Source organism: Capra hircus, chromosome 6 (assembly GCF_001704415.2).
Source record: "Capra hircus breed San Clemente chromosome 6, ASM170441v1, whole genome shotgun sequence".
Taxonomy (NCBI): Eukaryota; Metazoa; Chordata; class Mammalia; order Artiodactyla; family Bovidae; genus Capra; species Capra hircus.
The window spans coordinates 105378186-105404010 of record NC_030813.1 but is presented as its reverse complement, the minus strand read 5'-3'; the positions used below and the strand labels follow the sequence as shown (position 1 = coordinate 105404010).

The 25825-nt window shown below is 47.0% G+C and overlaps 1 protein-coding gene across 1 annotated transcript in view; it reads left to right on the top strand.

The window, feature by feature from the left end:
- The window catches only part of SLC2A9 (solute carrier family 2 member 9), a 245638-nt gene that overhangs the window by 142150 nt on the left and 77663 nt on the right, over window positions 1-25825 (top strand). Inside the window, exons 9-10 of the mRNA XM_018049726.1 lie at window positions 2680-2867; window positions 16151-16261. Coding sequence (XP_017905215.1) covers window positions 2680-2867; window positions 16151-16261 — 299 coding nt within the window. The remainder of the gene's footprint in view (window positions 1-2679; window positions 2868-16150; window positions 16262-25825) is intronic.

Genomic DNA, 25825 nt, shown 5'->3' with positions numbered 1-25825 from the left:
GTACTGAGAATGGGCTCTGAACAGCCCATGATTTTGGCCCACCATACACGAGACCCAGAAAAGGCGATGGCACCCCACTCCAGTACTCTTGCCTGGAAAATCCCACGGACAGAGAAGCCTGGTAGGCTGCAGTCCATAGGGTTGCTAAGAGTTGGATACAACTGAGTGACTTCACTTTCACTTTTCCCTTTCATGCATTGGAGAAGGAAATGGCAACCCACTCCAGTGTTCTTGCCTGGAGAATCCCAGGGACGGGGGAGCCTGGTGGGCTTCTGTCCATGGGGTCACACAGAGTCGAACACGACTGAAGTGACTTAGCAGCAGCATACACGAGACCACCCCTTTACATGATCAGTACTGGTAGGCTGCCGTCTATGGGGTCGCACAGAGTCGGACACGACTGAAACGACTTAGCAGCAGCAACTGTCTCCGCAGGATCAACAAACACCAACTTGGCACCTGCTCTCCCCCGGGCACCAGGCACTGGGCTTCCAGGTGCTCACAGCAGGTGCTGATGACAGTGTGGCGAGAAGGTGCCAAGGTGGGAAAAAGCACAAGAGAGTGTGAGAGCCCAGGCTCTGACATTGAAGTGGGAGAAGTTAGCCAGGCGAGGAAAGGCAGGAAGAGCATTCCCGGCAGAGTGAAGGGCATGGCCAAGTGCAGGGAGAAGAGAAGCCACTGCAATGCGAAGCCTGTGCACTGCACCCAGAGAGTAGCCCCTGCTCGGTGCAACCCGAGGAAAGCCAGGGCAGCGACAAAGACCCAGTACAACCAGAAATAAATAAATAATGTTTAAAAACTAAAAGAAAAAAGAATGAGACCAGAACTTTCAAGAGGAAGAAGAAAGAATTTTGCTCCAGCAAACTCTTAAGAGCTGAACAATGAGTTTAACTGAGAGCTTCCCAGCACCAAAGTGAAAAGGGAAAAAAAAAAAGGTTCACAAGTTCTGCTTATTTTATGTATGTCAGGAAGAAGAGAAATATTTCCTTGCCCTGAAACTCTAGGCTTACTTTACGACATGAATTTGCATTTTTGAACTTTGAGAAATACTGTGGTTTGGTAAATGCTGCAGAAACATTACCCCCTCAGCTGTTTCCTCCACTTATCTTTAATAAATGCTGGGGAAAATATTAAATTACAGCTTACAAAAGAGACCTTCTGAGGTGGTTTTTACTATACTTCTGGGAATAACACCTCAGAGCCTTCCTGGGCTTGCAGAATCTGGAGAGATTTAACAACCATGTGTTGATTTTTCCTACCTAAGAAGAACAGTTTCATCTGGCCTGAGGCTCAGAGCAGTGTTTTTAGGGATAATGCCCACTGTGTCAGGAATGGACTGTCCCCAGGAGCCATCACGAGCCTCCTCCCCTGTAGGAGGATGAATACCTAAGTGCTAAATATTTAAATCTGCATTCTAAAAGCCTCTCTCCTGATCTAATTATTGTGATCTCAGGGGTCTAATCAGACAGCCCAGCTTCGTGCATATATCCATGGTGGTTTGCACGATTAAGGGCTTGATTAAAAAAAAGAGAGAGAGATGAGAAGCTCACTGAGGCTGGAAATTTGCAGTGCTCAGCCTGGGAAAGCCTGAGTCACAGGAGTGAGCTTGAATCCTGGCAAGATTGGCTCTTTGAGAATATTTCAATCCAGCTTTCTGTGTTTCACAGGGTTGTGTGGAAAGGGCCCTGGAGATCATTTAGTTCAATCCCCCTTCCAGGTATCCTGGTCAAGTGGCAATCTGACCTCCGTCTAGAGACCACCAGTGAGAATGAGTGCCCAGGGCTGGGCAGACAGGAGGTGCTCAGTGCATTATCATGGAGCCAGGGGTTTAGCATATGTTACATCTCTCGGTCATTACAGGAACTTTTTGAGGCATGAACGCTGCTCATCTACCCAGAGGTAGAGATGGGATTTGAACTCTGGATGTGCTCAGCTTTGCAGTGGGGGCAGTCAGAGGAGCCTGGTTCTCCAGGGGTTCTTCTCCTGGCCAACTCAATGACCTTGAGCAGGTCACTGCATCTCTGTGGGCCTCCTGTTTTCCTGCTTTTGTGTGTATATATCAGTTCAGGTCAGTCACTCAGTCATGTCCAACTCTTTGCGACCCCATGGACTGCAGCATGCCAGCCTTCCCTGTCCATCACCAACTCCCAGAGTTTACCCATACTCATGTCCATTGAATCAGTGATACCATCCAACCATCTCATCCTCTGTCATTCCTTTCTCCTCCCACCTTCAATCTTTCCCAGAAGCAGGGTCTGTGTGTGTGTGTGTGTGTGTGTGTGTGTGTGTGTGTGTGTGTGTGTGTGTGTGTATAATTTATCTATTTGGCTGCTCCGGTCTTACTTGCAGCATGCAGAATCTTGCTCTTCGCTGTCACATGTGAACGCTTAGTTGTGGCATGTGGGATTCAGTTCCCTGACCAGGGATCCAACCTGGGACCCCTGCAATGGGAGAATAGAGTTCTTGGCCACTGGACCATCAGGGAGGTCCCTATTTTCCTACTTTTAAACAAGGGCTTGGAACTCCATGGCCTCAAAGACCCCTGCCAGCTGCATCTCTGATATACAACCATCTGGTGTGTCTGGATGGTGGGACGGACCATCCCCGGGAGCCCTAACATCAGACACAGCAGACGTCCTAATAATCCCCACTGAAATCTGTGCTCCTCCCTGTTGGCAGCCTTCCGGACCTTCCTGGGGAAAGAGGACATCTCCTGCGAGATGGAGGAGGTCCTGGCGGAGAGCCGCGTGCAGAGGAACATCCGGCTGGTATCCGTGCTGGAGTTGCTCAGGAGTCCCTTCGTCTGCTGGCAGCTCATCACTGTGGTCATCTCCATGGCCTGCTACCAGCTCTGCGGCCTCAATGCGGTGAGCGCTCCAGCACAGACAGAGGAACCAGAGGGAGCGGTGGGGAGAGGTGGGCCTGGGCTTGGACCCTGTATGCCCTGGGTTCTAGCTCAGCTCTGTGCCACTGGGCAATCATGTAACCTCACCATCAGTTTCCACATCTGTAAAATGGGATAATGTAATATGGAAAGAGATAATCCATGTGAGGTGTTCAAGCAGCTAGCCTAGAATTACCCCTTACTAAATGCTGCCTATCATTATAATTGCTTATCCCTAGAAACACTTAGCAGAGAAGGCAATGGCACCCCACTCCAGTACTCTTGTCTGGCAAATCCCATGGGTGGAGGAGCCTGGTAGGCTGCAGTCCATGGGGTCACTAAGAGTTGGCCATGCCTGAGTGACTTCACTTTCACTTTTCACTTTCATGCATTGGAGAAGGAAATGGCAACCCACTCCAGTGTTCTTGCCTGGAGAATCCCAGGGACAGGGGAGCCTGTTGGGCTGCCGTCTATGGGGTCGCACAGAGTCGGACATGACTGAAGTGACTTAGCAGAAACACTTAGAAGTCAAATGTCTTTAAAAATATATATTTATTTGTTTATTTGGCCGTGTCGGGTCTTACTTGGAGCACATGTGATCTTTCCTTGCAGCATGTGGGTTTTTCTCGAGTTGTGGTTTTCAGTCTCCAGAGCATGGGCTCTGAGGTTGTCCCGCAGCACGTGGGATCTTAGTTCCCCGCCCAGGGATGGAACCCCTATCCCTGCATTGGAAGGCAGATTCTTAATCACTGGACCACCAGAGAAGTGCCTAAAAGTCATATTTCTTAAGGAAGATATTAGAAAGTCACAAGTAAGCAACATGACATTGAGATTATTTAAAGAAAGGTACCCTTGTCTGGGCTGATGCTGGGAAAGATTGAAGGCAGGAGAAGGGGACGACAGAGGATGAGATGGTTGGATGGCTTCAATGACTCAATGGACATGAGTTTGAGCAAGCTCCAGGAGATAGTGAAGGACAAGGAAGCCTGGCATGCTGCAGTCCATGGGGTCGCAAAGAGTCGGACTTAGCAACTGCTCAACAACAACATTGGCTGGGCTGGCTTCAATGCATGATTTTGACCTGAGAAAATTTCAAGGCTTTAAAGAAAAGTTTCTTGAGGCCCAAGTTGATGTGGGCAGGTAAACCAGAGGAGGATCTTCTTCTTTGGGGTACCCTAACCCACCATTGGACAAAGCCTCCCCTTCTCTCTTAGGGGCTCCAAAAGGTCGAATTCAGAAATTTTAGGAGTAGGGAGGCAGACTTAGGATCATTATTGTTATGGCTGCTTCTGGAAAACAGTGAGTTGCTTCCAGGGGTAGTGAGTTCCCCATTCATGAAAGTGTGTAAGCCAGCTGGCCAGCCAGTTGGCAGGAATACGTAGAGGAGATTCCTGCACTGAAGCAATCAGATTCCTTCTGAGGTCAGTTACATAGTCAGGACAAGTGTGGCTGGGCCCAGAGGGCAGGAGAAGGGACCTTCTGAAGACGCCCAGATGAAAGAGCTGCCCTGCGGGTATGACCCAGGCATACTAGAGTCGGCAGGGAGGCTGTTTGTGGGTGGGCAGGGGAGACGACCCGAAAGGGGACTGGTTCCAGTCGGGGGAGGGAAATTAACAACCACAACCTTCAGCCTCATTTCTCTTTTTTCTCTTGCATCTCTTGTTGGAAATATCAGGATGAAGTGAAATCATCTTGCGGCTTATCTGCTTAACCTTGGTCTAGTTGAGTCAGCAGAAGGAGGGGGCACCTGGGTTAACTTGCTTGACCTTGACCTAGTCCTATTGTTGCCTCCTCTGGATAAGAATAAGGTCGTGCTTGCTGTTGTTCAGTCACCAAGTCGTGTCTGACTCTTTGCGACCCCATAGACTGCAGCATGCCAGGGTTCCCTGTCCCTCACCGTCTCCCAAAGCTTGCCCAAGTTCATGTCCATCGAATCGGTGATGCCATCCAACCATCTCATCCTCTGTTGTCCCCATCTTCTCTTGGCTTTAACCTTTCCCAGCATCAGTGTCTTTTCCAATGAGTCGGCTCTTCAGGTGGACAAAGTATTGATGCTTCAGCTTCAGCATCAGTCCTTCCAAAGAGTATTCAGGGTTGATTTTCTTTAGGATTGACTCATTTGATCTCCTTGCTTTCCCAGGGACTCTCAAGAGGCTTCTCCAGCACCACAGTTCAAAAGCATCAATTCTCTGGCACTCTGCCTTCTTTATGGTCCAATTCTCACATGCGTACATGACTACTGGAAAAACCATAGCTTTGACTACATGGACCTTTGTCGTGCTAGACTGTTTCAGATGCTCCCTCCCTGTTCTGAATAAGCAGAGAGAGAAAGCATCTGTTTCTTAAAGTTTAGACGTGGAATTGTAAAACCGCATATGGAATCTGTATGTAATGAGGCATTTAGATCGAGAACCATGACATTTCTAAACAGAATTCTCTCCTTCTGTTAGACATAATTTTCCAATTTGCATATGGTATATTACTTTGTTTCCACTCGAGTGTGTCTGTAAGCCCCACTGCATAAGTGTAGATGGAAAAAAAAAAAAAAAATCTCTGCTCCCAGAGCCAGCAGATGTGAGATCTCAGTCACTTTCCTTTGCGTTGACTACTTTCCAACTCTTGTTTTTTAATGTATTTATTTCCTTACTTTTGGCCATGCCAGGTCTTTCATTGCTGTTCGTGGGCTTTCTCTAATTGTGGAGAGTGGAGGGGGCTACTCTAGCTGCGGTGCATAGTCCTCTCATTCCAGGGGCTTCTCTAGTTGCAGAGCGCAGGCTTCAGCAGCTGTGGAGCATGGGCTCAGGAGTTGTGGCTCAGTAGTCTGATGCACCGCCTTAGTTGCTCCGACAGCATGAACTCTTTCCAGGCCAAGGATCAAACCTGTGTCACCTGTATTGGCAGGCGGACTCTTATCCACTGTGCCACCAGGGACGTCCTCCGTCTTATCATTGTAAGGACGTTTAACATGACATTTATCCTCTTCACAAATGTTTAAGTGCACAATATGACATTGTTAACCATGGGCATCATATTGTACAGATCTTTAGAGCTTGTTCATCTTGCTTAACTGAAACTTTATACCTATTCATTAATGACACTGAGTTTCCCCCACTCCCAGCCCCTGGCGACCACCCCAGTTCAACTCCATGCTTCAGAGTATACCTGTGTATGTCACCGGGCTGCCTAGGTCATCCCTAGGCAGTTAAGGGGACAAGTCCTACTTCATTCTTAATGAAGTGAAGTGAAGTGAAAGTCAGTCGTGTCCACCTCTTTGCGACTCCATGGACTATACAGTCCATGGAATTTTCCAGGCCAGAACACTGGAGGGGGTAGCCTGTCGCTTTCCCAGCAAATCTTCCTGACTGAAGAATCGAATCAGGGTCTCCTGCATTGCAGGCAGATTCTTTACCAACTGAGCTATCAAGGAGGCCCTCATTCTTCCAAACCAAAGGACAAGTGCTGGTGAGCTGCAAAGCCCAGCCTCAGAGCCCACTGTCCTGTGCCCTAGTCCAAGCTCCCTCCCCGCACCTGCTACCTTTTACCCCAAAATAATTCACAAGACCAAAGGAGAGAGCTAGCTGACATGGATGAAAGCCTTTAAATGCACTTAAAGACTTGCTCTGTCCCCTTCATTTTACCAGAAATTATGTGAGAGGATTGTAAAGAATGCTGAGTGCTGAAGAATTCATGTTTTTGAACTGTGGTGCTGGAGAAGACTCTTGAGAGTCCCTTGGACTGCAAGGAGATCCAACCAGTCCATCCTAAGGGAGATCAGTCCTGAGTATTCATTGGAAGGACTGATGCTGAAGCTGAAGCTCTAGTACTTTGGTTACCTGATGCAAAGAGTCAACTCATTGAGAAAGACCCTGATGCTGGGAAAGATTGAGGGCAGGAGGAGAAGGGGGCAACAGAAGATGAGATGGTTAGATAACATCACCTATTCAATGGACATGAGTTTGAGCAAACTTTGGGAAATGGTTGAGGACAGAGGAGCCTGGCATGCTACAGTCCGTGGGGTCTCAGAGAGTTGGACACAACTTAACGAGTAAACAACAACAATGAATGTTGGGGGACATGGTCCATATGTTAAGACAGTCATAAACACTGCTAGGCATCTCCATTCATCACCTTATTCCGGACCCAAGTGTCCTGCAGGGTAGGTGGCTCCATCTCCATTTTCTAAATGAAGAAGCTGAGGCTTGCAGAGAATCAAGGACTTGCTCAAGGTCATGGTGGGTTACACCTGTGCTGTCAGACGCACACGTCCTAGCACCAGGGCCCTGACAGATCCCCCAGCCAATTTCTGAGACCTTATACCTTGCACTGAACCAGTCTTTCTCAGCCTTAGCACTATGCACATTTGGGGCTGGAAAATTCATTGTCATGGAATTTTAGTGTACACTCTAGGATGTTTTGCAGCTTACCAGACCTCACTCACTAGGTGACAGTTCACGCAACAAACATGTCTCTAGGCATGGTGAAACGTCCCCTGGGGACAAAAATTGCCCTCAGTCGAGAATCACTGTCCTAAACAAGCATTACATATTGTTCAGTACTGTTTTTTTGTTTGTTTTGCTAAAGAGTCGATGAATGGTTTTCACACTCTTTAGAAATCAAGTGAAAGTTGAACATAACATGTAGTTATTTCTCATTCCCTTTGGACTTCCCTGGTAGCTCAGACGGTAAAGCGTTTGTCTACAATGCAGGAGACCCAGGTTCGATCCCTGGTCTTGGGAAGATCCCCTGGAGAAGGAAATGGCAATCCACTCCAGGACTATTGCCTGGAAAATCCCATGGACAGAGGAGCCTGGTAGGCTACAGCCCGTGGGGTCGCAAAGAGTCGGACACGACTGAGCGACTTCATTTCTCTTCACTTTTCAGAGTCAGATTGTTTTTTCCCCTCCTTCTCATGGTAACTTTCAAGTTCTCATCCCTAAAATTAGACCTGTCACTTTAAATTATTTTGTGTAGCTGCCTTTCTCCAATAATTTGTCCTTTGCTCAAAAAAAAAACAAAAAAAAAAAAAACAAAAAAACAGACTTGTGTTTTTGGTTTCTGTGCAAAGGTTCAGTCTCTCTGATGCTGCTCCCTCCCCATAACCGTCATTGAGGATGGAGACCTTTCCCAGGGTCCATGGGTCTCCAGCAGCCCATGACGCATGGGAGGCAGCTGAGTGTTATGTGAGGAAAGGAGTAGGAGAAAGAACAGGGGTAGGGAGGGTGCAGTTCCTACCAAGTCCTTGGGGGGAAAATTTGACTGGATTGCCAAACCTGAGACAAGAAAGCCATAGTTTTCTTGAACCTTCTGGAATCTTCTAGAATGTCAAGAATGACGGTGGAATGCTCATCTCCCTTAGGTTACCCTTCCTTCTTTTGAATTTCTCCCTTCTTCAACAGAGGAGGCCAATCATACCAACTCCTCCAGTCCTCAGTCTCCTCTTATGGAAAATGGAGATATAGATTCTTTTTTTTTCACAGCTACCATGAGGATTGTATGATATCATGTGTGTTTGTGTTAGTTGCTCAGTTCATGCCCAACTCTTTGCTTCCCCATGGACTGTAGCCTCTGTCCATGGAATTCTTCAGGCAAGAATACTGGAATGGGTTGCTGTTCCCTCCTCCAGGGATCCTCCCGACCCCAGGGACTGAACCCAGATCACCCGCATTGCAAGCAGATTCTTTATCGTCTGAGCCACCAGGGAAGCCCAAAGAAATTATGGACAGGGACTATCTCTGATGGTAACTGATGGGCCTCTGTTAGATCTCCCTTCCTCTTAGCTGGTATCAGCAAGACTGTTCCTAGCAGTGCTTTCTTCTTTCTCAATGCCACACACTTGAACTTTGCTGCTTCTGATATGCACCGTACTTGGGAAGCAAGACTCCCAATCTTGTCAGAATAAACGTAAAACATGAGTGGGGAGGCTCAGAGCGCAGGCTGGTAGGAAGCCACACGGGTCTGGTGACATTCATTCTAGATGTTAAGTTCAGTTCAGTTCGGTTGCTCACTTGTGTCTGACTCTTTGTGACCCCATGAACACCAGGCCTCCCTGTCCATCACCAGCTCCTGGAGTTTACCCAAACTTACGTCCATTGAGTCAGTGATGCCATCCAACCATCTTATCCTCTGTCATCCCCTTCTCCTCCTGCCCTCAATCTTTCCCAGCATCAGGGTCTTTTCAAATGAGTCAGCTCTTTACATCAGGTGGCCAAAGTATTGGAGTTTCAGCTTTAGCATCAGTCCTTCCAATGAACATACAGGACTGACCTCCTTTAGGATGGACTGGTTGGATCTCCTTGCAGTCCAAGGGACTCTCAAGAGTTTTCTCCAACACCACAGTTCAAAAGCATCAATTCTCAGACGCTCAGCTTTCTTTATATATAGTCCAACTCTCACATCCATACATGACTACTGGAAAAACCATAGCTTTGACTAGATGGACCTTTGTTGGCAAACTAATGTCTCTGCTTTTGAATATGCTGTCTAGGTTGGTCATAACTTTCCTTCCAAGGAGTAAGCGTTTTTTAATTTCATGGCCACAGTCACCATCTGCAGTGATTTTGGAGCCCAAAGAAATAAAGTCTGCCACTGTTTCCACTGTTTCCCCATCTATTTGCCATGAAGTGATGGGACCGGATGCCATGATCTTCGTTTTCTGAATGTTGAGCTTTAAGCCAACTTTTTCACTCTTGGCCTTTTACTGCCAGCGTATTTGTCCACTCAGTGGGGGCCCAAGCATCACAGTGTTCCCGGGGAGCTAGTGTGCCCCTTGAACTCTTTACCTGTGTGACTGTTGCGTAACACATCCTTTCCCTGCTAGACTAGATCTGGGAGGGCAAGGACAGGCATGTTGTTCCCCACGGTAACACCTGTACCTAACAGAGTGTCAGAGATCCTGCACTCTGGATAAACAATGGAAGGGAGACAAGGCTGGGAGAAGGAAGGGAGGGTGGGAGGCTGGAGAGCCTGAGACAGGTTTGTGGCAAAGCGTGACCCCCTCCCCTTCTGCCAGCCTGGAGCCAGGCCATGTGAGTGTCCATCTCATTTGTCTAAGCATCATTAGGAATTCTGAACCCCAAGTTGTACTCTGCACAAAACTTCTCATCACGAGAACAGAAGCATTATGAACAGGTTTCATTTCAAGGTTTCTTCCAAAATAAATTCCTAACTCAAATTAGAGGAATTAAATGTTCTGTTACCCTAATAACTGAGACCATCTCACTAGAAGAACTTGCTCTGTCCCCGTGACTGGAGAGAATGCTAAATGAGGGCCCTTCCAAGTGGCCGCCCCAGTGTGTGGTCCAGAGTAGAAAGTCTAGATTCAACTGTGTATGTTCAGCTCTCAACATGAAACTTGCCAGCTTGGGAATGAGTTGCCATAACTGCTTGGTTCCTGTATCCCCTGATGCTGTATCCCCTGTATTTCTGATGCTGTGAAAGTGCTGCACTCAATATGCCAGCAAATTCAGAAAACTCAGCAGTGGCCTCAGGACTGGAAAAGGTCAGTTTTCATTCCAATCCCAAAGAAAGGCAATGCCAAAGAATGTTCAAAATACCGCACAATTGCACTCATTCACACACTAACAAAGTAATGCTCAAAATCCTTCAAGCCAGGCTTCAACAGTACATGAAACATGAACTTCCAGATGTTCAAGCTGGATTTATAAAAGCTAGAGAAACCAGAGATCAAATTGCCAATATCCACTGGATCATCGAAAAAGCCAGAGAGTTCCAGAAAAATATGTACTTCTGCTTTATTGACTACACCAAAGCCTTTGACTGTGTGGATCACAACAAACAGTGGAAATTTCTTAAAGAGATGGGAATACTAGACCACCTTACCTGCCTCCTGAGAAATCTGAACGCAGGTCAAGAAGCAATAGTTAGAACCGGACATGGAACAACAGACTTATTCCAAATCGGGAAAGGAGTATGTCAAGGCTGTATATTGTCACCCTGCCTATTTAACTTACATGCAGAGTACATTATCCTAAATTCTGGGCTGGATGAAGCACAAGCTGGAATCAAGATTGCAAGGAGAAATATCAGTGACCTTAGATATGCAGATGACACCACCCTTATGGCAGAAAGAAGAACTAAAGAGCCTCTTGAGGAAAGTGAAAGAGGCAATGTTGGCTTAAAACTCAACATTCAGAAAACTAAGATCATGGCATCTGGTCCCATCACTTCATGGCAAATAGATGGGGACACAATGGAAACAGTGAGAGACTTTATTTCTCTGGGCTCCAAAATCACTGCAGATGGTGACTGCAGCCATGAAATTAAAAGATTCTTGCTCCTTGGAAGAAAAACTATGACCAACCTAGCTGCTGCTGCTGCTAAATCACTTCAGTCGTGTCCAACTCTGTGCGACCCCATAGAAGGCAGCCCACCAGGCTCCGCCATCCCTGGGATTCTCCAGGCAAGAACACTGGAGTGGGTTGCCATTTCCTTCTCCAATGCATGAAAGTGAAAAGTGAAAGTGAAGTCACTGAGTCGTGTCCAACTCTCAGCCTAGACAGCATATTAAAAAGCAGAGACATTACTTTACCAACAAAGGTCTATCTAGTCAAAGCTATGGTTTTTCCAGTAGTCATGTACGGATGTGAGAGCTGGATTATAAAGAAAGCTGAGCACTGAAGAACTGATGCTTTTGAACTGTGGTGTTGGAGAAGACTCTTGAGAGTCCCTTGGACTGCAAGGAGATCCAACCAGTCCATCATAAAGGAAATCAGTCCTGGATGTTCATTAGAAGGACTGACGCTGAAGCTGAAGCTCCAATACTTTGGCCACCTGATGTAAAGAACTGACTCACTGGAAAAGACCCTGATGCTGGGAAAGATTGAAGGCTGGAGGAGAAGGGGACAACAGAGGATGAGATGGTTGGATGGCGTCACCGACTCAATGGAAATGAGTTTGAGTAAACTCCAGGAGTTGGCGATGGACAGGGAGGCGTGTCGTGCTGCAGTCCATGGGGTCACAAAGAGTCGGGCACAACTGAGCACCTGAGTTGAGCTGAACCTGGGCTCAGAGCCCAGCACAGCCCGTGCAGTGGGAAGAACGCACTGCAGGAAGCGCAGGCCCGGGTCTCTGTCCAGCTCTTGCCTTGTCAGCTGTGTGTGGTCTTTGATCCTCTGGCAATGTCCCCTTCCAGGCTGTTGAGAGGTGAAAATGATTTGCATGTCATTTTCATGTTACACTTTGTCCCTAGAACACATGTCCTAAGAAGGAGGGCTTTAGGGCATTAGAGGCAGGGGGTCAAGGAGGCCCAAATCCTCCTGCTGTGCCCCTTTCCCACCAGCTCCTGCAAAGTCCCTTAAAGATCTGTTACTGAGTCCAAGCTCGCTCTGCTTGCCGCACGACTGGCCAGCGAATCTGAGAGACTAGCTGTTGAGGCAAGGAAAATGACTGTTTGGAAAGCCAGCTGACCGAAAAGATGGCAGGCTAACACCTCAAAATAACCACCTTGTCAGGGCCTGGTTACCCGGTTCTTTTATGGATCAGAGGTCGGGGGGGTGGGGGCAGGTGAGAAAATAAGGTAAAAAGATGATTCAGTCCTTGCAAAAGTCCCCTAGAATGGCTTCAGGCAGGGGAATGTGTTAGTTTCACTTTCTTCCAATCTTTCACAGGTGGGAGGCTCAGGTTATCTCCCTGGGGCAGGCCATTGTGTACGTTTATAATAACATAAAGAGTTAAAGTCACAGAAGCAGATCCAGTGTAAACTTTAACCCTTCCTGGTTACAGGTCCATCCCACAGGGAGGAGGCTAGATGGAGGCAGATACAGAGATGCTTCCACCCTGGGCTTGCACACAACTGTCCCGTGTCCTCCTTTACCCAGGAGCGGTGGCATCTCCACAAAGAGATGGGAATCTTCTAGACTGATCCCCGCTGTTTATTGTGCACCCATTAGAGAAAGGATGCTTTAAGAAAACTTTCATTTAAAAAGCTTTCACCACCACCCTGCAAGACAGAGTATGATTACCTTCTTTCAGAGAACAGAGATTCAGAGATGTGAAATCATTTGCCTCCAGACCCTCAGGTCACCAGAGGCAGCCCTGGGATTGAAATCCTGCCTTGCCCGCCTCCCAGAATAGCACCTCCTTCCACTCTACCGTCTGCCTCAGTGGATGGAGACGATCAGGCAACCAGAGAGGGCCTGGTTGTGTTGGGGTGAGGTCAACGCAAATCATAGTCCGTGGGAGGGTCCGCCGCAGGACACGCTCCAGACTTCGTGTCTCCGTGCAGTTCAACGCCCTCAAACTGCCAGATCAAATAAACCTCAGCAGAAGCAGAGACAGAGGCAGTTAACCGTCCGGCTCCATAAGATGATGCAGGGAGAGAGAGATGGCTTCGTGGAGGAAGCCAAATAAGACAGGCAGCTAGTGTGATGCACGGGCCCTCCCTATGGGGACAAGGCCAATCCTGCAGGTCCTCCTCACTATGAGGAGTATGGGGAGACTGTTCAAAGGACCGATTTCTGCCTATCACTGCAGAAATGCATATAAAGTACAAGAGGATTGGGGGCTTCCCAGGTGGCTCAGTGGTAAAGAACCCATCTGCTAATACAGGAGACTTACGAGATGTGGCTTCGATCCCTGGCTGGGGAAGATCCCCTGGAGGAGGGCATGGCAACCCACTCCAGTATTCTTGCCTGGAGAATCCCCATGGACAGAGGAGTCTGGTGGGCTGCAGCCCATGGGGTCGCAAAGAGTTGGACTCAAGTGACTTAGCACACACATAGGAGAAGGCCACTTATAACTGTCCCTGTGAGTCTGTAGTGTTCTGCACAGTGACTCTTCACTAACGTTTAAACCCCTCAGGAGTGCCCAAGGCAGTGTTGCTCCAGGGAGAGTTGGAGGCAGGGAAGAAGCTGTGATGGGAAGGGGCATGAGGGGCAGGAAGGAGCGTGGTGCCAGCTTCCATGGAGAACACAGATCACATGAGATCAGAGACTGGAAGCTTCTGACAGAGGAACAGATCAGAGACTGGAAGCTTCCGACAGAGGAACAGGTCAGGGGGTGGGTTTCGGGGCTGACGCTGAGAATAACACAAACATCAGCCTCCACCTTTGCAGCGGAGTGTCAACTGGAAAAAAAAAAAAAGTCACAACCCGAAAGTAGAGTTGTTTTCTTTGGTGGAAAAGTTAAAGCCTCCAAACTTGGGAGGCAGCATCTCAGTAGCCTTGAGAAAACTGCTCCAAGGAGGTGGGAGGTGGAGTCAGGCTATATACAAGTTTGCAACAAAGGGAGCAGGCAGTCCGAACATCAAAGATTATGATGAGGTAAGGAAAATCAGATATCAAGTTTATGAATTTCGTGTCCTTCCGTTTATGGGGAGATGAAAGCCTCTGGGCTCTCTGAATTCACTCCTTTCGTATGCACCTCAGTTATCTGGGGCCGATTCCTGTTTCTTGATTGCTTACATCCTCAATTCCCTGTTCACCTCACAGAATGGTAGACTCAGCGGATGGCTGCTTGCATTCCCCAGAGTTCCACAGCAATCACCATCGTAGGGGGTGATGGTATCTGCTGGATCACTGGCATCGTGTTCCCTTTTGGGAGCCCTCATTCCCATTTACGAAATCACTGAGGGTTGTGACCTTTCTTGCCCATGGATATGGCTGGAAATATTTCATTTCACAACTTCAACTGGGCATGGTCAGAGAGACCACTGACTGTTGAAAAATCCATGAGTTTGGGTGAAGATTAAGAAAGGCTGTAAACTGCTCTCATCCAACCCTGAAGATGTGCTGGGGATCACAGTCACCTTCAACATATAAACAAATCCAGTGGAAACTGAGGCTTTTGGGAAATTTTTGGCTTCTGTCTTGGCCCTAGGAGCTCTAGGAATTAATGCATTTATCAGGAGTCACTTCTCTACCCTATGGATGAGACAGCAAAGATACAGTCTAAAATTCTAATTTATCAGCTCACTCAGATGAAAGGCAGACACAGACAGGAGTGTCTGTCTTTTATGTGAACATTAAAACCCGTTTTTGCCACCAAATGTATCAGTGCCCGCAAGGTCAGATAATTATGTGCAATAGTTTTTACCAGAGTCTGTGTGTATGCTTGATCATGTTCAACTCTTTGTGACCCCATGGACTGCAGCCTGCCAGACTCCTCTGTCCATGGGATCTCCCAGGCAAGAATACTGGGGTGGGTGGCCATTTCCTCCTCCAGAGAGTCTCTAGATGTGTGTAGTTTTCTATCATTCTGCAAACTGTTGCTTTTCAAGGAAATGGCTGGGATTGAGGGAACACAAATAATTTATGTTCAGCCTTTTGATCCAAAAATTTGGATCAATGAATAGTGACCGTCCTTACCCAGTTCCTAACATCTCCCAGGAAGGGTGTGTGGTTATCCTTTTTTGACCAAGGAGAAGACGGAATCTCAGCTGGACAGAGAAAACTGTCTGAGGTCGCACAGGTAGTTCAAGATGGAGCCAGGTCTCCAAACTCCAAATCACTGATTTTCTGATGCCCTGTGAGTGTCTGATGTCATGTGAGTGTCTGTTAAGGTTAGGTTTAACCTCATGTGGCAGAAACCTCAACAGCGACCTAAACAATAGGCCTTCTCTCTCACATGAAGGAAATTGAAAGAGCTGGTATAGTAGCCCCAGGACCATATACCACGGTTTGCAGAAGGCAGCCCTGGTTTATGGCTGATGTCCTAGAAACATTATTAACACTCTCCAAAGTGCCAAGGTTTGGATAATAAACTATAAAATCACCCCTAGTGAGTACGGACACAGTCTCCTTCTAACTTCCTGCTCCAGCATCTGAATAGGTGGCTTTCATCCCATAAGAGTTCTATGTGTGGTTATTCAGCTTGAGAGTTGTGGAACTCGCAGGAGCTTCATTCTCGTTGTACCCATTATAGATTTAGTTTGACAGTTTTCCAAAAGATGATAGTAAAGTGTCTTGTGGATCAGACACCGTCTCTTATTCTCAGAATGTTACCTTGGGGGCTAAAAGCAGTGCTGTCCCAAGAGGGCTGCTGAAGCTGCAGCCATCACATTCACCATCCCGAAAGCAGAAATTCTTATCTCATTGCCACACTTAGCTAAGCATATGTTGCTCCCAGTAATGCAGACATTCTTTTAGTAATGGGAGAAGGAAAAATAAGTCGTGACCTTGGCTCATAGTTCCACTTCATCCCTCTGGACTTAGCAGCAAAGCTCAGAGACCGTCTTGTACCTGAATTTAGTTTAGGGAACAGATGCCTTTCTCTGACCCTTCTGCCTTCTTTGTCTCTCCTGCTTTACAGATTTGGTTCTACACCAACAGTATCTTTGGAAAAGCTGGAATCACTCCAGAAAAGATCCCATACATCACCTTGAGCACAGGTGGCATTGAGACTCTGGCTGCCATCTTCTCTGTAAGTAAACCGAGGGTTATTCCTGCGAACATCATCGGGTTTAAACAGCGCTGTGGGAACCCCCAGGGGACAAACCAGCATGTCTTTAAAGGAATATCCCCTTTGTCACTCTGAAGGTATCTGAATTTGGGGAGTTTATCATGCAGTTATCACTGATGTTTCAGCCATCTACAGAACATTCTTATCTACATCTTGTTTCCCTATTGTCTTCTTTTTAATAAGTAACTCCTTTCTTTGAACTCTCACCTAGTACCAAATGACACGCTATGATGGGCACCCTGTGAAGAGGGCCATAGCTCCCTGGGAGGCCAGATTAGAGTCTGTACAAACCTAAGTTCTGTTACCATGACTTTAAAACCATCAGCTATCATCACCACCCCCAAACATATAAGGAGTTTGCCAGGCAAAGAAAGGAGAAAGGACACTTCAGTCCATCGGTTCAAGAGGGAAGCTTTGATGATAAGCCACAATGTTCAAAAGAAGAGAGACTTAGAGCTCATCACTCTTTCTCAACTTGAATGTGTAAAATAAACATTGAGGGGAAAATAAAACCTTAGGGGTTTCAGAATCTAGCAGCAATTGCACAGGTTTTGCAATCAGACCAAACCAGAATTGAATCCTGGCTCTGGAACTTCTTGACTGTGTGGTGTTGGACAACGCATTCCACCTCTCTGTTCTTCAGTTTCCCCCTTTACGAGCTATTCCTTTCTCCTCTACCTTGACCTTGATGAAGTAGCTCGTTTATTTCCACTTGTGCTCACTGATTTGCACTGCCAAGATTGATGCCAGCGCCAACAGGCAGAGGCTTCTAATTGTATTCCTGCCTCATTTTCAAAAGAACAGTTTAATTTGCTCCTTGCTCTTAATGGAGCATTCTAACAAGATGCTTTTAAAACGCATGTCATGAAATTGTTGAGACCCGATGCTTGTCCCCTTTTTCCACTCACGGTCTTTTTGTTAGGAAAACATAACTTGATGTTTCACAACCTGGAAGTTTCGCAGAATTCTTGTCTCAAATTACAGACTGCATGCAATTGTCATTAGTAATTTTTAACGTTGATCAGCAAGAAAGCACAGTCAGCCTGGAATGAAAGTGATGGGAAAATTACAGGGTTTGTTTTTTGAGGGGTTTTGTGTATTTTGTTGCTATAAGAAATCAACATGAGCTCATTAGAGTAAATTCATATAATACAGAAAATAGAAACAAAGAAGAAATACCTACAATCATACTACCCAGGTAAGTTTGGCAAAATTTCTTTTGTTCTCTAGACATAGACAGCTGTATTCATCTTACTCAGTATAATGCTATCTTTAGCTCAAAATTGCTAATTATTAGAGAGATGCAAATCAAAATTACAATGAGGTATCATTTCACACCAATCAGAATGATCATCATTAAAAAGTCTAAAAATAACAGTTGCTGGAAAGGGTATGGAGAAAAAGGAACCCTCCTACACTGTTAATGAGGATGCAAATTGTTTTAGCCACTGTGGAGAACAGTATGGAGTTTCCTTAAAAAGCTAAAACTGGAGTTGCCTCTGATCCAGCAACCCACTCCTGAGCAGATAGTCAGAGAAAACTGAATAATAATAATTCAAAAAGATACACATGCGCCCCAATCAGAGTACATCATGAGAAACACTAGACTGGAAGAAACACGAGCTGGAATCAAGACTGCTGGGAGAAATATCAATAACCTCAGATATGCAGATGACACCACCCTTATGGCAGAAAGTGAAGAGGAACTAAAAAGCCTCTTGATGAAAGTGAAAGAGGAAAGTGAAAAAGTTGGCTTAAAGCTCAACATTCAGAAAACGAAGATCATGGCATCTGGTCCCATCACTCCATGGGAAATAGATGGGGAAACAGTGGAAACAGTGTCAGTGGAAACAGTGTTGGTAGCAGCACTGTTAACAATAGCCAGGACATGGAACCAACCTAAATGTCCATCCACATAGGAATGGATAAAGAAGATGTGGTGTATGTATATACACACAGTGGAATATTACTTGGCCATAAAAAAGAATGAAATAACGCCATTTGCAGCAACATGGATGGACTTAGAGATTATCATTCTAAGTGAAGTAAGTCAGGCAAATACATTATGGTATCACTTATATGTGGAGTCTAAAATATGACACAAATTAACTAATTTACAAAACAAAACAGACTCACAGGCATAGAAAACAAATTTACGGTTTTCAAAGGGGAAAGGTGTGCGAGGAGGGACAAAGTAGGAGTTTAGGATAAGAAGATACACACTGATATATATAAAATAAACAATAAATCCTGCTGTATAGCACAGGGAACTATATTCAACATCCTGTAATAGCCTATGATGGAAAAGAGTATGAAAAAGTGTACATATATATAAATATATACATATAACTGATTCACTTTGCTATATACCACAAACCAAATAGGAAAAGGAGTGCGCCAAGGCTGTATATTGTCACCCTGCTTATTTAACTTGTACACAGAGTACATCATGAGAAATGCTAGACTGGAAGAAACACAAGTTGGAATCAAGATTGCCAGGAGAAATATCAATAACCTCAGATATGCAGATGACACCACCCTTATGGCAGAAAGTGAAGAGGAACTAAAAAGCCTCTTGATGAAAGTGAAAGAGGAGAGTGAAAAAGTTGGCTTAAAGCTCAACATTCAGAAAACGAAGATCATGGCATCTGGTCCCATCACTCCATGGGAAATAGATGGGGAAACAGTGGAAACAGTGGCAGACTTTATTTTTGGGGGCTCCCAAATCACTGCAGATGGTGATTGCAGCCATAAAATTAAAAGACGCTTACTCCTTGGAAGAAAAGTTATGACCAACCTAGATAGCATATTCAAAACCAGAGACATTACTTTGCCGAATAAGGTCTGTCTAGTCAAGGCTATGGTTTTTCCAGTGGTCACATATCGATGTGAGAGTTGGACTGTGAAGAAGGCTGAGCGCCGAAGAATTGATGCTTTTGAACTGTGGTGTTGGAGAAGACTCTTGAGAGTCCCTTGGACTGCAGGGAGATCCAACCAGTCCATTCTGAAGGAGATCAGCCCTGGGATTTCTTTAGAAGGAATGATGCTAAAGCTGAAACTCCAGTACTTTGGCCACCTCATGCGAAGAGTTGACTCATTGGAAAAGACTCTGATGCTGGGAGGGATTGGGGGCAGGAGGAGAAGGGGACGACCGAGGATGAGCTGGCTGGATGGCATCACTGACTCGATGGACGTGAGTCTGAGTGAACTCCAGGAGTTGGTGATGGACAGGGAGGCTTGGCGTGCTGTGGTTCATGGGGTCGCAAAGAGTCGGACACAACTGAGCGACTGAACTGAACTGAACTGAACACAAACTGTAAATCAACTATAATTTAAAAACTCCTATCTTTAGACTAATTTTAATTCTTCTTTTTGTCCGCCTAAACTTATGTCCAAATAATTTTCCATTTTATTATTTATTATTTGAGTAAATTTTTATTGATGATGATGGTTTAGTCACCAAGTCTTATCTGACTCTTGTGACCCGGTGGACTGTAGCCTGCCAGGCTCCTCTGTTCATGGGATTTCCCAGGCAAGAATACTGGAGTGGGTTGCCGTTTCCTTCTCCAGGAGATCTTCCCTACCCAGGGATCAAACCCAGGTCTCCTGCATTGCAGGCGATTCTTTATTGACTGAGCCACCAGGGAAATTTTTATTGAAGTAGGGGTCGCTAAGAGTTGGACACAACTGAGCGACTTCACTTTGACTTTTCACTTTCATGCATTGGAGAAGGAAATGGCAACCCACTCCAGTATTCTTGCCTAGAGAATCCCAGGGAAGGGGGAGCCCGGTGGGCTGCCGTCTGTGGGGTCGCACAGAGTTGGACACGACTGAAGCGACTTAGCAGCAGCAGCAGCAGCAGCATGACACATATACAGAAAAAGTATGCAGATTGTTGCCCCCTCTGAATTAACACTAGTTGTGAAAGCTGTATCATTCTTCAAGAATTGGCTCTAAAGCTGTATCCTAAACCATTGTCTATGGGATGAGGTTGTTGAATGTCTCTGCTCAAACGGCAGAGCCACGCTGCCCAGAATCTGATCCCAGCTCTACCCCTTTTAAACTGCATGATCTCAGTGAGATATTCAACAGCTCTGTGACTCAGTTTCCCCATTTCTATAATAAGGACACCATCCCCGCCTCATAGGGAAGGAATGAGGATTAAACAAGTGGGCACATGCTTAGTGATGCACACAGTGCCTGGCACATGATGTAACTCAGTGAGTGTGAACTATTCTAGTTCTGGCTAGGTAGGTTCCCATTGTTTGTCACTTTAAATAAGGCTGTAGTGGACATTCTTGCAGAGAGCAGGACTTTTCAGGGTCTCTTGCAATCTTTCCATAGCTGAGGAAGCCAGTTCAGTTCAGTTCATTCTCTCAGTTGTGTCCAGCTCTTTGCAACCCCATGGACTACAGCACACCAGGCTTCCCTGTCCGTCACCAACTCCGAGAGCTTGTTCAAACTCATGTCCATCGAGTCGGTGATGCCATCCAACCATCTGAGGAAACCAAGACCAGACGAAATAACTTAGGATCCCAGTATCCCACAGCAGTAGGTCAGAACCTGAGGGCATGGGGAGCACTAACATCTAAGGCCTCTCTCTTCCCAAGACCCTGAGTGCTTTACCTGAGGTCTCAGGAAGGTCCACGTCAATCCTAGCAGTCCAGTGACTGTTTGAAAAAGGAGCCAACAGAGGGCATGGTGATGCTTCCAGCCTCCGTCTCTCTGATCCCTGGCTTCTGGTGCCCACTCTTTGGCTGGCAGATCATCCATAGTAGAGCCGACAGCCTTTGATGAAGTCCTTCTTATGAGGATTAGTCCCAGGAAGGAGGAAAATGACTTTGCCCTCCTGAGAGAAAGAGAGGACTTTTCTAAGATCAGAGCTAGGGGTCACAGCCTCTAAAGAGTCTGCCCGCTTCTCCAAGTGTGGATTTTGATGGGCCACAGTCATTTGGATCTTGTACATTCCAGAGGTGTGGGCATCTCGGTGAGGGCCCAGAGCAGGGACGTTGGCTTCATAGTGTTGGTGGTGCATGTGTGCGTGCTGAGTCACTTCAGTTGTGTCTGACTGTAGCCCACCAGGCTCCTCTGTCCAAGGGATCCTCCAGGCAAGAATACTGGAGCGGGTCGCCATGCCCTCCTCCAGGGGATCTTCCTGACCCAGGGGCTGAACCCAGATGTGCTGCCTCTCCTGAATTAGCAGGCGGGCTCTTCCACTAGCACCACCTGGGATGCCCAGGTGTTGCTGAAAGTGGAAGTCCCTTGGTCGTGTCCGACTGTTTGCCACCCCATGGACTTCCATAGTCCATGGCATTCTCCAAGCCAGAATACTGGAGTGGGTAGCCTTTTCCTTCTCCAGGGGATCTTCCCAACCCAGGGATTGAACCCAGGTCTCCTGCTTTGCAGGCATCTTTACCAGCTGAGCCACAAGGGAAGCCCAAGAATGCTAGAGTGTGTAGCCTATCCCTTCTCCAGGGGATCTTCCCGACCCAGGAATCAAACCAGGGTCTCCTGCATTGCAGGCGGATTCTTTACCAACTGAGCTATCAGGGAAGCCCCAGGTGTTGGTGGACTTACTCATTCGTGAGTTCATCCAAGCTATAAGCGGCTTATATCAGGCTTGTGCTTCAGAGTCACCAGTAACATTATTGTGACCTAAGGAGAAAGACATAGAAACAGACATGTGCCATGTGTAGCACTGGGATGAGCTCTCCTTTGGGTGATTCCAGGAGGACTTCCTGGAGGAGGGACCTAAGAGTCTGAGAGCTGAAGGGCCAGCAGGAGTTAGCCAGGTGAAGGGCAACCTGCCCCATGGCCTTGTGTCTAAGCTCTCAATCTGCACTCCCTCCTAGTTTATCTTCTAGGAGAGTTGAAGATGCAGACTAGTTCATTGGAAGCAGTCCTAAAAATGGTAGCATTTACACTAAACCTTGGAAATATCATGAGATTAAATTCAGCATGAGGCTGGGAGTCTGTAATGGAACAATGTGTGGGGGGAGAAAGAGTTTGGGCTCTAGGACCTGCGGCTCTGAATTCAAATCCTAATCATCTTTTTACCAGCTGAGTGGTTTGAAGGAAATTGCCCAAGATCTCTGGATTTCTTTACTCATCTTTAAAATGGGTACATAACCATGCCCACCCGTGGAAGGCAGAATATCGACTCCCCAAGTGTCCACTTCCTAATTCCTGGAAACACACATAGGCTATTTTACATGGCAAGAGAGGTTTTGCAAATGTGATGAAGTCAAAGGTTTAGGATGGGGAGGTTATCCTGGATTATCTGGTAGGTCCAGGGTAATCACAGGCGTCCTTATAAGAGAAGCAGGAGAGCTGTAATCAGAGAAGGAAATTCGATAGTGTAGCGGAGGTGATGTAATGTTGACTCTGAAGATGGTGGGAGGGGCCGCAAGCCAAGGAGTGCAGGCGGCCTTGAGAAGCTGGGAAAGGCGAGAAACAGATCCAGAAGGGACACAGCCCTGCCGACAACTGACTTTTTAAAAAATAATTTTATTTATCTGTTTATTTCTGACTGTGCTGGTTCTTCATTGCTGTCGACAGGCTTTTTCCCTAGTTGCAAAGAGCAGGGGCTACTTGTTTCAGTGCCAGTGATTCTCCGGAGAAGGTAATGGCACCCCACTCCAGTACTCTTGCCTGGAAAATCCCATGGATGGAGGAGCCTGGTAGGCTGAGTCCATGGGGTCACACAGAGTCAGACACGACTGAGCAACTTCACTTTCACTTTTCACTTTTACGCACTGGAGAAGGAAATGGCAACCCACTCCAGTGTTCTTGCCTGGAGAATCCCAGGGACAGCAGAACCTGGTGGGCTGCTGTCTATGGGGTCGCACAGAGTCGGACACGACTGAAGCAACTTAGCAGCAGCAGCAGCAGCTTCTCATTGTGGTGGCTTCTTTTGTTGTGAAGCATAGTCTCTAGGGCACACAGGCTTCAGTAGTTGAGGCACCTGGGCTCAAAAGTTGCTGTTCCCAGGCTCTAGAAAGTGAAGTTGCTCAATTGTGTCCAACTCTTTGCAACCCCATGGACTGTAGCCTACCAGGCTCCTCTGTCCATGGAATTTTCCAGGCCAGAGTACTGGAGTGGGTTGCCATTTCCTTCTTCTCCAGGGAATCTTCCTGACCCAGGGATCGAACCCGGGTCTTCCTCGTTGCAGGCAGACGCTTTACCGTCTGAGCCACCAGGGCTCTAGAGCACAGCTCAGTAGTTGTGGTGCATAGGCTTAGTTGCACTGCTGCACGTGGGATCTTCCTGGCCCGGTGATCAAACCTGCAACAACCGACTTTCGCTCCATGAGACCTGTTTTAGACTTGTGACCCCCAGAACTATGAGAGACTAAATATATGTTTCTTTAAACCACTAAGTTTGTGGTAAATTTTTACAGCAGCCACAGAAAACTAATGCACCACCTTACAAAATGTGTCATAGAAACAAAACCCAAAATACATGAAGGTCCACTGGGTGGTCCTGACAGTCAGGATTCAGACATCTTTATCCCCTTCCCTGGTGGCTCACATGGTAAAGAATTTGCCTGCAATGTGGGAGACCCAGGTTCAATCCCTGGACCAGGAAGATCCCCTGGAGAATGGAATGGCAACCCACTCCAGGGTTCTTGCCTGGAAAATTCCATGGACAGAGGAGCCTGGTAGGCTACAGTCCATGAGGCCACAAAGAGTCAGACATGACTGAGTGACTAACGCTTGCCCCTTTCCGAGTTCTTATTACCTTGTTTCCAAATATATACTTACTATTCCTCCAACCCTGGGCAGTAATTGCCTATCAAAAGGACTTGCCAAGTTTTTTTGGTTTTTTTTTTTTTTCCTTTCTTCTCACTGAGATTTTTGACAGTCTATTAAAATGGCTTTGGGCCCTAAAAACACCAAGAAAGACATTTTTGTTCATTTGATCTGCAATTAATTTCAGCTCCTGGCATTGCCAGTCAGCTTGGGCAGCTGTAAATAACTGCCATCTTGCAGAAAGAGCTGGTTTTCCAAATTGCTCTTCTTGACCCAGCATTAGCTCTCTGATGAGTGAAGGTCCACGGAGTGTCACTCAGGCCACACGAGCCCGAGGGTCCGCTGCCACGTTGCCGGCTTGTGGAATTCGAGACATTCCATTAAGGGATGCATTTTAAATCAGGGGAAGCAGAATTCACATAACCACTCTTACTCCTTCCTCAGTAAGTGTTTGCAATTGTCAGGGAATGGACTATGTCATCAACCTGAAGTTAAAAGAAATCTACTGATTTCCACCACCCACTCTGCTTCCCAGCAAGTCTCACAATTTCATCATCAAAACCTTGAGTGTTTCCTTCAGTCTCAAGCCCCAGATCAACTGCGTGTTAGAGGAGAGAGTGGGTGGAAGTGATGCTGCAGTGTGATGTGGTCCCCAGGCCCTGCACTTACCAGCTGGGTGACCTTGGGCCCATTATTTAGCCTCTCTGGGCACCAGTTTTCTCTTGGAGTAAGTGGGGGGGGGGGTGGTGAGAACAAATCCTAATCTAAACAGGTTTATCCTGAGAATCATACAGTAATTCACAGTGCTTGGCATGGAGCAGACACTCAATAAATGCTCATTATCGTTATAGTCTGAACTGTGTCCTCTGAAAATTCATAGCATGCAGTTCTAACCCCTAGTACTTTAGAATGTGACCTGACTTGGAAAGAGGGTCATTTTGGATGTAATTGATGGAGCTCATACTGGAGCCAGGTAGACCCCTCATCCCATGTGCAGGGGGCATGAGTTCGATCCCTGGTTGGAGAACAAAGGTCCCACATGCCACGTGGCTGTAAAGTGAAAGCGAAACAACATTGCCGGCAGAGGGAGCCGCCAGAAAGAAGGCCTGCATCAGTCAGGCCCCGGCAGGAGAGGGCCGACCCAGCCCAGTGAACAGGAGGGCCCGGAGGGCAGATTGACTCAGCATGGGCAGATCTGTAGGGTTAGGGGACCACTCATCAGGACCCAGCAGCCGCAATGTGCTGGTAGGATGGGAACCAAGGGGCCAGCACCTGGTCCCACTCCCTTCCTCCTTCTGATTTCTTATAGGAGCCGTATTTGCTGACACCCTCTGGATTTCTCTGGTGGCTCAGATGGTAAAGCGTCTGCCTACAATGCAGGAGACCCAGGTTCGGTCCCTGGGTCAAGAAGATCCTCTGGAGAAGGAAATGGCAACCCACTCCAGTACTCTTGCTTGGAAAATCCCATGGACAGAGGAGCATGGTAGGGCCGTGGGGTTACAAACAATTGGACACGACTGAGCAACTTCACTTTTTCTGGAGGCAGAGGGCAAGGGGGCTGCTGATCTGATCTTGCTGGTATTCCTCCAGGACACGTGGATCTGGAGAGGCGGGTGGAGGATGTCTAGAGTGGGCTTTGTGCAGGAGCAGGAGTGTGTCTGCAAGTTAAAGGGACAGCTTAGGGGGCCGGAGGGGCTGGAGGGAGTGCAGCCAAGGGTGTCGAAGCAGGGTGTCTTGTTGCATTTTAGAAGGACCTCTCTGGCCACTGTAAACA